At 35.7% G+C, this 15,389-nt stretch overlaps 1 protein-coding gene across 1 annotated transcript in view; it reads right to left on the bottom strand.

Annotated features, from left to right (window-relative positions):
* The window catches only part of ankrd13c (ankyrin repeat domain 13C), a 51,647-nt gene that overhangs the window by 2,967 nt on the left and 33,291 nt on the right, over positions 1 to 15,389 (bottom strand). Inside the window, exons 8-9 of the mRNA XM_023295198.3 lie at positions 11,798 to 11,929; positions 9,888 to 10,049 (exon numbers count right to left, since the gene is read on the bottom strand). Of these exons, the coding sequence (XP_023150966.2) occupies positions 9,888 to 10,049; positions 11,798 to 11,929 (294 nt within the window). The remainder of the gene's footprint in view (positions 1 to 9,887; positions 10,050 to 11,797; positions 11,930 to 15,389) is intronic.

Raw genomic sequence — 15,389 nt, 5'->3', positions numbered from 1 at the left:
TCATTACAGTAGATGTCTGTCTCACAATTCGGTGACTAAATTTAAGGAAATAATACCCTCTCTATTTAGTCCAGCACCACTTACTGATATAATGGAAGGGAAATAATATAATTTTACCCCCACAGAAGTGGATTATATTGTTAATAATGCTGCAGCCTCACTGCGTACAACACTTGATAGTGTTGCACCTGTAAAAAAGAAAGTTCTATCTCAGAGAGGACCTGCTCCTTGGTATAATTCCCAGCTGTGGACTTTAAAGCAGGCGTCCCGAAAGCTGGAAAGGAAGTGGTACTCCACTAATTTAGAGGAAGTTTATGTAGCTTGGAAAAAAAGTCTAGTAATTTATAAAAAAGCTCTTCGTAATGCCAGGACAACATATTATTCATCTTTAATAGAGGAAAACAAGAACAACCCTAGGTTTCTCTTCAGCACTGTAGCCAGGCTGACAAAGAGTCAGAGCTCTGTTGAAACTTGTATTCCTTTAGCTTTGAGCAGTAACGACTTCATGAGCTTCTTTACAAATAAAATTATTACGATTAGAGAAAAAATTACTCTGGCCCTTCCTGCAAATGTCACAGATGTATCATCGAGTACAGATACTTTAGAATTGGCTGTAAGACCAGATGGATATTTAGAATTTTTCACCCCCATACATCTCTCTGAACTCATTTCAATAGTTTCTACATCCAAACCATCAACATGTCTTTTAGATCCTATCCCAACTAGACTGTTCAAGGAGGCTTTACCTTTAATTAATTCCTCAATGTTAGATCTGATTAATCTCTCTCTAGTAACAGGTTATGTACCACAGGCTTTTAAGGTTGCTGTAATCAAACCTTTACTTAAAAAGCCCACTCTAGATCCAGAAACCACAAACTCGACCACAAACTTTTATTACAGCGACTAGAACATTGCATTGGCATTAAAGGGACAGCACTGGACTGGTTTAAATCCTACTTATCAGACAGGTTCCAGTTTGTGCATGTCAACAATGAGTCTTCTGAGCATACTAGGGTTAATCATGGAGTTCCTCAGGGTTCTGTCTTAGGACCAATACTGTTCACATTATACATGCTTCCCTTAGGCAATATTATTAGGAAGCACTGTATTAATTTCCATTGTTATGCTGACGACGCTCAATTGTATTTATCTATGAAGCCAAATGAAACTAATCAGCTAGCTAGACTGCAAGATTGTCTTAAGGACATAAAGACCTGGATGACCTATAATTTCTTACTACTAAATTCAGACAAGACTGAAGTCATTGTATTTGGCCCCAAACATCTTAGAGAATTGCTTTCAAAGCATATAGTTACTCTGGATGGCATTACATTGGCCTCCAGTACTACTGTGAGGAACCTCGGCATTATCTTTGACCAGGACATGTCCTTTAACTCGCACATAAAACAAATCTGTAGGACTTCCTTTTTCCACCTGAGAAATATTGTGAAAATCAGGAACATCCTGTCTCAGAGTGATGCAGAAAAACTAGTCCATGCATTTGTTACTTCTGGGCTTGACTACTGTAATTCCTTATTATCAGGTTGTCCCAATAGCTCTCTGAAACATCTACAGCTGATCCAAAACGCTGCAGCCAGAGTACTGACGGGAGTTAGCAAGAGAGATCATATTTCTCCTATATTGGTTTCTCTTCATTGGCTCCCTGTTAAATCTAGAATAGAATTCAAAATCCTTCTTCTGACATATAAAGCTCTTAACAACCAATCTCCATCATATCTTAAAGACCTGATAGTACCATATTACCCTAGCAGAACTCTTCCCTCTCAGACTGCAGGCTTACTTGTTGTTCCTAGAATCTCTAAAAGTAGAATGGGAGGCAGAGCCTTCAGTTATCAGGCACCTCTCCTGTGGAACCAGCTCCCAGTTTGGGTTCTAGAGGTGGACACCCTCTCTATTTTTAAGACCAGGCTTAAAACCTTCCTTTTTGACAAAGCTTATAGTTAGGGCTGACTGGGGGACCCTGACGGGGTGAGCTGGTGTTTTCATTTGCACAACTGACTTCCCCTCTTGACGTCCCTTTAGTTTGCCCCTAGTTATGCTGCTATAGGCCTAGGCTGCTGGGGAACCTCTCTGGATGCACTGAGCCCTTCTCTAACTACCTATGTATTTACTATATATACCATTATTGCATTACATTCACTCTGTTTCTTTCTGTGTCCTTTCTCCGAGTGTCCCTGGTCCCAGAGCTGGATGCTTCAGATGTGTGGCTGTGTTTTATGGTCCTTGTGTCCCACCCCCCCACCTCTCTATCTCTACCCCTCTATCTGTATCCCTCTATCTCTACCTCCATCCCTCTATCTCTACCTTTCTACCTCTTCTGTCCCTCTCAACCCGTCCGGCCAGCAGACAGATGGTTCCCCCACATTAGAGCCGGGTTCTGCTCGAGGTTTTTTCCCTGTTAAAAGGGTGTTTTCCTTGCCACTGTCACCTTTTGGCTTGCTCTGGGTGTTCAGGCATATGGGTTCTGTAAAGCGTCTCGAGACAATTTGACTGTAATTGGCGCTATATAAATAAAATTGAATTGAATTGAATAATAATACCACTACTACTAATAATAACAATAATAATTTTTTTTTCATTGTCAGTTTAAGATGGAAAAAAATTGGAACTGGATCATTTTATAGTTTTTGTGGTTGAAAAATAAAAACTGAGCCATTTTCTGTTTTTTATTTAAAACTAAAACCAACCTTGAGCATAAATATTTCATATTTTATTCAGTTTAAAACAGAAAAAATTTGAAATTTAACGATTTTCTAATAATTTGTTGCTGACATAAATAAGAAAACTGAGCTTTTCTCGTTTTTTTTGACTCCAGTAAAGAGAAAAATGAAACAAAAACCCATTTTATGTTTCTTTTCTTTTTTGATTGAAACCAGAAAATCCAATATCTTGTTTTTTTGGTTTAAAACGTTTTTTTTGTTTTTTTTGTTTTTTTTTTTTTTTAAAAGAACTTTTTGTTTGGTGTTTAATTGGGAAACAGATTCTACTTTAAAACTTGGACTTTTTGTATTTCTGATCTTTAAATCAGCTTCAAACTGGATTCTATAAACCTGCAGAAGCTTCGTCTTCATAGAAAATAAACAGAGTTTCTTCCACTCAGGAAAACTTCTGCTTCAGCGTTGGTTTATTTGAACATCAGACTCGGAGTCAAACCGTTTCCTCCTAAAACCGACTTCCTGCTGAAACAAACTCATCGTTTCTTCCAGAGTTCAGGTTTGGAAGCTGGAACCAGAAAAACGTTCTGAGACGGTTTATCTGGTTTATCGCTGTTTTCCTGCTGAGTTCTGGTTCTGATCCAGACAGTTTACCGTCTGCTGGTCCCTGAGGCTTTAGGGTTCATCCATGAGATCAATAGAGTGTAAATCCCTCAACACTGAGCTGAATACCAGACTGAGTCCATGGAGTCAACATCCTGTCCACACATCACCCAAAACAAGTTCTGGAAAACATACAAATGTGGAACAAAGACTGGATTTTAGTAGAAATATGGATCCAGCCATAGATATACACTTACAGGAACTCTATGGAGACACTAGACCAGTCTGGGTTGAACATTTGGTCATTTTTTTCCATTTTCAAGGACTAATAATTATTGAATTTTGTCATTTTGGACAATTCTGAGTCATTTTGTTTTGGGTTCACTGCAAAAACTCAAAATCTTACCAAGTGTATTTGTCTTATTTTTAGTCAAAATGTCTCCTCCCACTTGATTTAAGATAAATTAACTTAACAAGTGACATTTCAGGCAGATGGAGGGATTTAAGACAATTTCAAACAATCTTGAAATTATCTTGTTTTGAGTTGAATTTTACAAGAAAACTCAAAACAAATTAAACCCTCATGTCGTCCTGCGAGTCAAAATTGAACCGTTTTAAACTTTGAAAATGTGGGGAAAAAAAACACATTTTCAGTGAAACTTCTGATGTCCACATTTTCAACATTTTTGGGAAATCTTCGAAAATTTTTTGGTGGAAAAAAAAGAAATGTTAAAAATGTTTCTTAAGAACATTCACAAAAAAATCAACCAAAATCCAGCGAATTTTGCTGGTTTTTGGTTGGTTTTTTTGTGAATGTTCTTAAAGAAAATATCAGAAGTTTTACTGAAATATATGTAATCACTTTAGATATTTTTAGGATTTTTTGGAAGATTTTTACTCATTTTTGGAAAATATTTACAAGAATTTTCTTGCCAAATGTGGGGGATTTTTAAAAAACAAAACTTTTAAGGAATTATTGGGATTTTCTTCCCGAAGGTTTTGCAAATTTTCAGAAATTTGGGGAATTTTTTTGCTGATTTTTTGGATTTTTTTCAGACAAGGCAACAATATTTTTTGGTGGCCGTAAATGAAGACAGCAGGAGGGTTAATACATCTCAAATTAGGAGGTTACATGAAAGCAAAAATCTATTTTTGAGTGAAAAACTACTATTTTTTTTAGCATGTCTGACTTATTTTAAGACACCTAAGCTTGACAATCCTGGTAAAATATAGCTTATAATAAGTTTTCCCAACTAATTTTAAGATCTCAATATTCTAAATATCATATCTTATTTCAAGAAATCTCACCAAGACATTTTTCACTTGTTCTATTGGCAGATTTTTTCACTTATTTCAAGGTAAAAGTTGCTTGAAGTAAGTTTTTTTCTTGTTTTGAGAGGAGCATTTTTTTCAGTGTTTTAGTCAAAATAGGAAAAAAATGCAACAATAGCAATTTTTCTGGGACCCTCAGTGCAGAATTTACACCCTTTTCCATTTTTCAAGAAGCAGCAATTAAGAATCTGTCCTCATTGTGATGTGATCAAACTATTCTGTTTGTTGTCAACATTTTGTTCCAAAATAACACATAAAGTGTGAGCAGAATCTGAGGAACGTTTTTCCTGGACTGTGTCTGAACTGAATCAGCTGTTTCCTGCATCACCTTCCTGCAGGTTAAAAGAAAACCCGTCTGGACAAAAACTCTCCCTGAGTTGGCAGGAACGCCTCCAGGACAAAGACCAGCCCAACAATCAGAACAAACCAGCAGGTAGGAGGTCTGTGTTGGAAGCAGAGCGGCTTTGTTCACGGCTTTATGCTGCCGTTTAGAACCAACCTGCAGAGTAACATCTAGAACAGGGCTGGAAAACATGCGGCCCGTGGGCCAAAAGCGGTCCTCCAGAGGGTCCAATCCGGTCCTCAAAGTGTAAAAACTCCAGAGAAGACATTAACTGCATTGTAAATTAGTAAAACTATAAATTTAAAATCAATTCTAGACCATGACAAGTTGTTCTGATCAGAAAGTAAAATACTAAATTGTTCATTGTTCTTCGTGTCTCACTTTTGTAACATTTTGTCTTGTGTTTTCCTTTTCTATGCGCTTGTGTATTTTGCCTTTTTTTCATTTTGTGTTTCGCTTTATTCGTTGTTTTGTCTCATTTTTGCTGTATGTCCATTTTGTGTCTCATTTTTTTTTAAAAATCTGACTTTTGTCATTTTGTTTCTCGTTTTTGTCATTGTGTTTTGCTTTATTTGTTATTTTGTGTGTCGTTTTTGTTGGTTTTTTTTGTCTCGCTTGTATCGTTTGACTATTTTTTGTCATTTTTTTTTTTGTCATTTTTGTCTTGTGTCATTTCTGTGATTTTTTGTCCATTTTTTTGCTTTTTTGTTTTGTTTCGTGTTGTTTGTCTCATTTTTTGTCATTTTATTTCTCATTTTTGTCATTTTGTTTCTCAATTTTTGAATATTTTGTGTTGTTTTTGGTTTTTATCATTTTGTTTCTCATTTTTGTCATTTCATGTTTCCTTTCTATCTCGCTTGTGTCGTTTGTCTTTTTTTTATCATTTTATTTCTCGCTTTTGCCATATTTTGTCTAAATTTTGTTGTTTGTCCATTTTTGTCACGTTCTAACCTTTTTGTCTAATGTTTTGTCTCCTTTGTTTCGTTTTATGTTGTTTGTATCATGTTTTGTCACTTTGTGTCTCATTTTTGAAGTATTTTGTCTCGTTTTTTTGGGTCTGACTTTTGTCTGTCTCATGTTTTTGTCGTTTGGTGTTTATTGTCTCGCTTGTATAGTTTGACTATTTTTTGTCGTTTTGTTTTTTTGTCATTTTTGTCTCTTGTCTCGTCATTTGTGTAATTTTTTGTCTTGTTTTTGTTCACTTTTGTGTTGACTTGTAACTTTTTAGCGCATTTCGTTTATCTCATTTTTTGTCATTTTGTTTCGACTTTGTCATTTTGTGCCTTATTTCTGTAATATTTTGTCGTGTTTTTGTTGGTTTTTGTCTTTTTTTAGTTGTTTGTCTCATGTTTTTGTCATTTTGTTTCATTTCTTGTCATTTTTGTCATTTGTTGGATTTTTTGTCTTTTTTTTGTCCATCTTTTGTTCACTTTTTTGTTTCGTTTCATGTCGTTTGTCTCATCTTTTATCATTTTGTTTCTCTATTATCCTGTGATTTTACTGCTCCGGCCCACTAGAGCTCAAATGGTCCTGAATGTGGAACCAGGACTAGTACCAGTTTGACTCCCCTGATCTAGAACAAACCGTGGAGACAACAGGAGGTTCTACTGAGGACCAGTAGGTGGCGGTGCAGGACTCCAGCATGCAGAGTGACTCACAGTGAAGGTTCAGTGACAGAATTTCATTCTGGTTTCATGTCAGAAACAAATCAGAGACCCAGACAGGAATGTTTCCAATAAACCCTGCAGAGTTTCAGGAAGTTTGTTTCTGCAGGATTTATCTGTACGGTGGTGAAGTGCTGAGAGGTTTACGGCTGCACGAGATCAGAAACACCGACGCTGAGATGATTTCTGTCACAAATAAACGGAGAAAATACAGGAATCTACAGCAGAAAACTCCAGTAACTCCTAGAACGAGTCTGTAGGGGAGTTTATCTGCTCAGAAAATAGAAAATAAACTTAAAAACTGTTTAAAAACTAAATTATTTCACTAAGAAAGAGTTCTTTCAGTCAAAATCAGCACAAAAAGATGGAAAATGACAGAAAAGAGACACAAAAAGAGCAAAACAGCAGCAATCAGATCATAAAAATTCATTAAATTAACACAAATAAACACAAACAAAACTGAAAAAGACAAATAAATGGAAAAGAAACACTCAAGTTATGTTCACTGTTGATAATTCTTTGGAAAAAAAATCAATCAGTTGTTTGGTTCTAAATGTCTAAATGTTCTGTTTTTCCCAAACATATTTAGTTTACAGTTTAAAATTAAAGCAAAAAGACACAAAAAGCAAAAAAAAAAAAAAAACGGCTGCAAACAGAACAAAAAAAATCAATACAAACCTAAATAAAAAACAGAAAAAGACAAATTAATAAAGAAGAAACGTTTAAATTATGTTCACTGTTCAATCAGCTGTTTGGTTTTAGTGTCTCCAAAAGTCTAAATGTCCGAAGATGTTCTGATTATTCTACTGATAGAGTTCTTTTAGTCAAAATCAACACAAAAAGATAAAAAAAAACAATGTCAAAAAGACACGAAAAGCAAAAACCGGCTGCAAATGGAACAAAAAATCTACACAAACATAAAGAAAAAAGAGAAAAAGACTTAATGAAAAAGACACAAAATCAGCGCTGCAGATTTCTACCAAAATCAATCCTTTAAACTGACTGATTAATAGAGTAGTTGGTGACTGATCATTAGTTATTGGTCTAAATGTCAGAAAATGTTGAAAAATGTGGATCAGTTTCCTCGTATGTCTTGTTTTGTCCAAATATATTCAGTTTATCATCATATAAAAATAAAGAAATCAGAAAATATTCACATTTAAGAAGCTGCAGTCAAAGAATTTAGACTTTCTATCAATAAATAATTTGAACTAATTGATTATCAGAGTACCTGATGGTTAATAAATCCGTTGTTTGGTCTCTAAAATGCTAGAAAATGGTGAAAAATGTGAATCAGTTACTTCAAATATCTGGTTTAGTCCAAATATATTAAGTTGACTGTCATAGAGGAGGTGAGAAACCAGAAAGTATTTCTGATTATTCTACTGATAAAGAGTTTTTTTTTGTCAAAATCAACACAAAAAGACAGAAAATTACGTCAAAAAGACACAAAAAGTAAAAAAAAAAACAAAATCAAAAACGCCTGCAAACAGGACAAAAAAATCTACACAAAAAGAAAAAGATTTAATTAATGAAAGGCATTGAACAGAAGAATGTTCAGTTTTGTCCAAAGATCTTCAGTTTAATGTCAAAAAGAAGAGAAAAAAACTAAAATATTCAAATTTCAGAAATTGAAATCAGAGAATTTGTTGTTTTTTCAATATAATTTCTTAAACCTCTGCGTTTAACATCGTTCAGAGCTTTGTGTTTCTGATTTAAATGGTTTAAATGGTCTGATGTTGGTATCTAACAGCATATAAGTTGGTTTCCATCGATCTGACTCTCCATCTCAGTGTGGGAGCTGAACCATGCTGCAGCCCCGTGAGGTTCTGAGGTTTATCTGAGATGTTCTGGTCCTACCCCGAGGTTCCAGCGGGACAGAACCGTTTCTGGACTGGACTGCTGGTTTGGCTGTAATGAACATGGAGTTTATGGACACCCTTAAACTCACTGAGTCCTGGTCTGATGACGGTAAACAGCCTGCAGCTACAGTCTGAATGCTGCATCTCACATTTAGTACAGACTTTATTATTTATTTAGATCCAAAACTAAGTTCTGTAAAATACTTTGGCAGAGTTTTGAGAATCTGATATTTGGTGAGAACTCAGAATAGTTTCATCAGATCTAAAAGATGGAATGGATCCAACACAGGACACATTTTTTACTATTGGGATATAAAAATGGAAAAAAGTGCACAATCTGAGTGTGGTCTAGTGTCTCCATAAAGTTCTTGTAAGTGTGTATCTATAGATGGATCCATGTTTCTACTATAATACAGTCTTTGGTCCACATTTCTCCAACTGTTGAGGCTCTAACATCAGTAGAATCTGATGTGAGGAACCAGACAAGGTTCCAGTTTTTAGATGTTCAGACTAAATGTTGATGTGGACTCATTGGTAGGAACCAGAACCTGGAGTTCATAGAGGTCTAGATGTTGGTGTTCATGGAGGTCTAGATGTTGGTGTTCATGGAGGTCTAGATGTTCATAGAGGTCTAGATGTTCATGGAGGTCTAGATGTTGGTGTTCATGGAGGTCTAGATGTTGGTGTTCATAAAGGTCTAGATGTTCATAGGGGTCTAGATGTTGGTGTTCATAGAGGTCTAGATGTTCATAGGGGTCTAGATTTTGGTGTTCATAGAGGTCTAGATGTTCATAGAGGTCTAGATGTTGGTGTTCATGGAGGTCTAGATGTTCATAGAGGTCTAGATGTTCATGGAGGTCTAGATGTTCATGGAGGTCTAGATGGTCATGGAGGTCTAGATGGTCATGGAGGTCTAGCTGTCCATAGGGGTCTAGATGTTGTGCATAGAGGTCTAGATGCTGGTGTCCATAGAGGTCTAGATGTTGGTGTCCATAGAGGTCTAGATGTTGGTGTTCATAGAGGTCTAGATGTTGGTGTTCATGGAGGTCTAGATGTTAAAATGTGTTCTCTGCTGGATCCATTCAATCGTTCTGATCGGATGAACCTATTCTGTCTGTTCTCACCAACTTTCACGACTGTTTTATTTCTGGAGATACTGAACCCTAAAAATGGCTTCATGGGGTTTTTTTTGAGGATAAAAATGTAAAAATGTCCACGTCTGAAAACAACGTTTTACAGAACTTTAATTGAGACATTTATGAAGATTGAACTAAATCTGAGAGATTGCAGCACCATGTTTCTGCTGTATTCTAGGATCTTAACGTGGACGTTATCTGCAATAGCTCCCATCAGCTCTGGACTGAAGCTCTAAACGTCGACCTTCTGGTCTCCTCATCGACCGACTCACCTCGAAGTTCTGCTCGATGAGGTTTCCTCCTTTGCTCAGACTCTCCATGATGGCTTTGTTCCTCAGGATGTCCTCCTCACTCAGATGTTCTCTCCTCTTCCTGGACTCCAGAACCAGGCCGTTGACCGAGTAGAAGTCGGCTAGGAAGTTTCCCACGCGCTCCTGGGGTCAGAACAAACAGCCGCTAAGCCTCCCGCCGACCACCAATTTCCCTTTAAGACACGTCTAACTGTCCCAGAGTCTGTCTGTGTTGTTTCTAACCTGAAGCCCATCACCTGCCGTCCCCTTATTCACCGGCAGGACAAATATGAAGGGTCTGAAGATCTGGATTTACCCTCCAGATGTACGGAACACTGTTTATTATGGAAAACATACAAAATACACCCAGAAACAGAGAGTTTAACTCATTCCTGACATGTTGTTGTTTCATCTGTGATGAATCATTCGCAGAAAATCAACTAAATCTGAAAAAAGACGACATTTAAATTTTCATATAACCTGGTCAAAACAAGGTAGAGCAGATTAAAGGTCTAACTTTGTCCAACAGTTTGAAATTTATCTGACGGCCACAAATCTTTTTCTCTGGTTTCGAGTCTTTTTGGACATTTTATGTGTCTTTCTGTATAAGTTTCAAGACATTTTGGAAAACTATTAAATGGTTTTGAATTATTTTGGGGAAGTTTGAATATATTATCGACTGGTTTTGAATCATTTTGGTCAAGTTGAGGTATTTTGGAAAGTTTCTGTCATTTTAGACACATTTTCAGTCTTTTTGAACCAGTTTTGAATTGTTTTTTTTTTTTAAAATTAGTTTGGACAAGTTTCAAAGTTATTGTCATTTTAGAAACCTGTGGGTTATTTTGGACACATTTTGAATCGTCTGAGACTGTTTTTGTGTCAATTTAGAGATGTTCCACAACATTTTGGGCAAGTTTTGAATTGATTAGGACAAGTTTCAAGTCATTTTGGGGAAGTTATTGTCATTTTGGAAACCTCTGGGTGAGTCTGGACACATTTTGGGTCAATTTAGAAAAGTTTCTAGACATTTTGGACAAGTTTCAATATATTTGATGAGTTTTGAATTATTTTGTTTGAGCTATGAGGCATTTTGGAAAGTTTGTGCCATTGTAGACACATTTTAAATGCTTTTGAACAAGTTTTTAATTATACAGCTTTTGAGTCATTTTGGGAAGTTATTGTCATTTTAGTAACCTCTGGGTTATTTTTGGCATATTTTGAATTGTTTGAATCATGTTTTGGGTAAATTTAGAGAAGCTTCACAACATTATGGACACGTTTTGAATTGTTTAGGACACATTTTGAGTTTTGGGGAAGTTTCAATATATTTATACAATATATTAAGTTTTGATTCATTTTGGACAGGTTTTGAAGCATTTCATGGAAGTTTTTGTCATTTTAGACGTATTTTGTGTCATTTTAAACTAGTTTTGAATTGTTTAGGACAAGTTTTGAGTTATTTTGGGTACGTGGAACTCTGGAAATATTCCCAGTATGAAGGTAGAACTCTGATCATTGATAAAGTTACTGGAGATGAAGAACCAGATGTTCTGAGGAGGTTCTGGGGGAGGACTGATGGCTTTCTAATGGAATGATTCTAATACTTTTCTTCCATGTTTTCTTTTACAGTAAAGGGGATCAATAACTTTGTGTTCCTGTAGTTTTACAGAACAGAGAACATCCAGCACATTAAACCCAAACCTCAGATGTGTTTCATCCCTTTGTTTTTGTCGATATTGTTTCCAGAGGATGTTTTCTGTTGCCCTTTTCTTCAAAGTATTCCTCAGATTCCCAATCTTCTCTGTCTGGGACGCTTCACTCAAAATTGCAGGAATTCCAGACCCAGGTGGGACTGCGACCTTTGGCGGGTTCATAAAGCTTTATGTTCTCACCGTCTTGTCCTCCCTGAACAACCAGCCGGTCTGAGCTCTGGAGAAGGTGATGGATTTGGTGGAGAGAGTCGCCGAGTAGACGTCGCTGCTCATCAGGATGTCCACTTCTTCTTCTGTCTCCATCTCAGACTCCTGGAAACACAAACCAGAGTCAACAAGAGCAGGAGGCTCAGAATAAAGCAAGGAGCTGCTTTATTTCCATGTAGAGTGCAACCAGAACCAGGATAGAAAAAAACACAGATGAAAAAATCTTTTCTTTTAGCAGATATCATCTTTGTATGTCCAGTTAGGAACCCCAGAGTCTCAAGTTCTGAAAGTACTTTGTTCCTTTTCAATGTGAGATGTAGAATCTGACAATCTGCAGATAACTTTAAATTTCTCCAGAGTTACTAAAAAATGTCTAAAATGTCAATAATAAATAGTTACTGGCCCTTGAAAATGGCTGTCAAAAACTATGGATCCATCTATATATCTATGGATGGATCCATATTTCTACTAAAATACAGTCTTTGATCCACATTTCTCCAACTGTTGAGGCTCTAACATCAGTAGAATCTGATGGGTTAAAGTTGGACCATACAGGGTTCCAGTTTTTAAATGTTTATACTTAAAATCTGTCCCAAAAATAATCGAAATTGTCCAAAATTGCTTGAAATTCATCCAATATAACTGTCTAACACTCCTTGAAACGTGTACAAAATGACACAGATTTGTCTGAAATAAGATAGTTCATAATCCCTCAGATCTGTCCGAAATTACTCATAATTTGTCTAAAATTGTTAAAAATGGTCCCAATTAACAATAACGGACAATTATTGGATCTTGAAAATGGAAAAAAAGTGCAACATTTTCCAATCCAGTGTTACAATCTTTGACCAAAATGTCAATAATGAATTATCATTAGTCATTGATAATGGAAAAACATGCAAAAATCACCAATCCAGGCTAGTCTGGTGTCTCCATAAAGTTCTTGTCAGTGTATATTTATGGATGGATCCATATTTCTACTAAAATACAGTCTTTGGTCCACATTTCTCCAACTGTTGAGGCTCTAACATCAGTAGAATCTGATGGGTTAAAGTTTGACCAGACAAGGCTCCAGTTTTTAGATATTTAGACTTGAAACCTGTCAGAAATTATACAAAAATTGTCCAAAATGTCACCAAAATCGCTCAAAATTTGTCCACAATGGCTCAAAATTGACAAAAAATTGCAAAAATTAATAATTATTGGGCTTTGAAAATGGGGGACAAAGTACAAAATTTTCAAACGATTGACTCAAAATATGTTAAAGTAAGATAAAGTTGTTAAAAAAAAAAAAAAAAAGACTCCAAATTGTTCATAACCACAAAAAAATGTCCAAAATGACAATAGTAAAATTTTTTGGCCCTCCATAAAGGTCCTGTAAGTGTATATCTATGGATGGATCCATATTTCTACTAAAATACAGTCTTTGGTCCACATTTCTCCAACTGTTGAAGCTCTAACATCAGTAGAATCTGATGTGTTAAAGTCTGACCAGACAAGGTTCCAGTTTTAGGATATTTTGACTTCGTATCTGTTTAAAATGACTCAGAATTTGTGAAAAACTGGGCTCATTTTCCGTTTTTTTGCTTTAAAATTGATAGATTCAAAATCTGCTTCTTTTCTTGAGTGTTTATTTTTGTTATTTGATGTGAAACAGATTTTACTTCAGTATCCAGACCGCTGTCTTCTTCTTATTTCACAGTTTCCTTCTTTTACACTTTACTGAATGATGATTTAGTCCAGACTATCTGTTGACTTTACACGTGCACATTTTTAAACCTAATTTGTTGGTTATTTAAAGGCTTTTCTCTGGTCTTTTAGAAGATGCTGTAATTATTTCCCCACTGATAAATTTCAAACTGAATTATTGATGCTGAAGCCTGCTGTGTTCGCTCTGGAAACAGGAAACCACAGCAGCAGGTAGTCTAGTTATTATTTCTATGTGACCTGAGTGTTCCTCCCATGAATAATAAGAACACAGAATCATCTGGACTGATCTCCAGCGATCGGAACCAACCATGTTGATGTCAGAGAAATAAACCTTAAAAACCACAGATCAGGTTGAATAGGATTGAATATGATTCATGGTCTTCAGATATGTAAACTGTTCTGACCTTTGTCTGGTTTTGCCCTCAGGCCAGAAGAAATGGCAGAACATCTCTGAACACCTGATATATTTTTTTATTTTAAATCACTGAGGAAGCTTCTAAATTTGAACTGAGTCATTCAATATAAAATCAACCAAACAGGACTAAAGTTCCCTCCAGAACCTCCTCAGAACATCTGGTTCTTCATCTCCAGTAACTTTATCAATGATCAGAGTTCTACCTTCATCCTGGGAATATTTCCAGAGTTCCACGTCCTTGAAGTCCATAGAGGTGGGTCCAGATTTATCACTTTTTAATGGACTTTTTCCATCATTTCTGAGCCTCAGAACTTCATCAGTCCAGCAGATAGAACCATGACATTTAGGAGGAGAAACACATCTGAGTTCTGTTCAGTCGTCCTGAACAGTTTTTCAGCAATTTTTCTCTTTTTGGATGCCTTTTGAGTCATTTTGAACAGATATGAGTAATTTTGCCTAATTTTTGTGTGATTTGGGGAAACTATCAAATATTTTGGACAATTTCTGAGTAATTTTAAACCATTGTTGTACAATTTTATATTTTTTTTTCATAATTTTGGAATACTTTTACATCACCAGGAAGATTTTAAATAAATGTAAAGAGTTTTTGAGTGATTATGGACATTTCTTGAGTCACACTCAACAATTAGAGCAATTCTGGTTCTAATTTTTTTGTCATTCTGAGCCTTTTTAAAGTAATTTTTATTGGACAACTTTAGTGTAATTTTCAACATTTTTGAGTAATTTTCAACCATTATTAAGTAATACTGTGCAACTCTGGTGTCATTTTCATCGTTTTGTGGAAATTTTGAACCACTTTTGGTCATTTTACATCAAATTTAGGCTATTTTGCATCTTTTTTCATTAATTTTGCATCATTTAAACTGCTGGTCAAACTGGAATACATCCCATAATACTGATGCTCACAGTTGGTTATGCAGTAAATGAACAGAAGCCAGATTTAGTTTTTTTAATTGTGACACCTGGAGGGATGTAAAACTAAGCCAAACCATTCTTGTGTCAATTTTGGCCATTTTTGTGTTGATATTTCATCTTTTTTGCAGCAATGTTTACTCTTTGGAGGAATTTTGCATCTTTTTGTGGTGTGTTCGTGTCTTTTGGTTGTAGAAATTACTCAAAATTTCCGAAGACAGATCCAGTGTTCAGACTGAGACTCCTGGATGGATTTAAACTGATCTGGTGTCAGTTTTTACCTGAGCTCAGATGTCCTTTTACTCCTAAAATTTTGGACAAATTTCAAGACATTATTGGCAAATTTTGACAAATTTTAGACCAACTCTCACTCATTTTAGACAAATTTTGACTCATTTTATACAAACTTTGACTCATTTTATACAAACTTTGACTCACTTTGGACAGGTTGTTGTTGGCGTTGACCATTTTTGGACCAATTTGGGCAATTTTTGACTCATTTTGGAC

The sequence above is a fragment of the Amphiprion ocellaris genome, chromosome 2 (assembly GCF_022539595.1).
Source record: "Amphiprion ocellaris isolate individual 3 ecotype Okinawa chromosome 2, ASM2253959v1, whole genome shotgun sequence".
NCBI classification, from domain to species: domain Eukaryota; kingdom Metazoa; phylum Chordata; class Actinopteri; family Pomacentridae; genus Amphiprion; species Amphiprion ocellaris.
The sequence above is the reverse complement of the archived record's forward strand: the minus strand, read 5'-3'. Positions and strand labels throughout refer to the sequence as shown.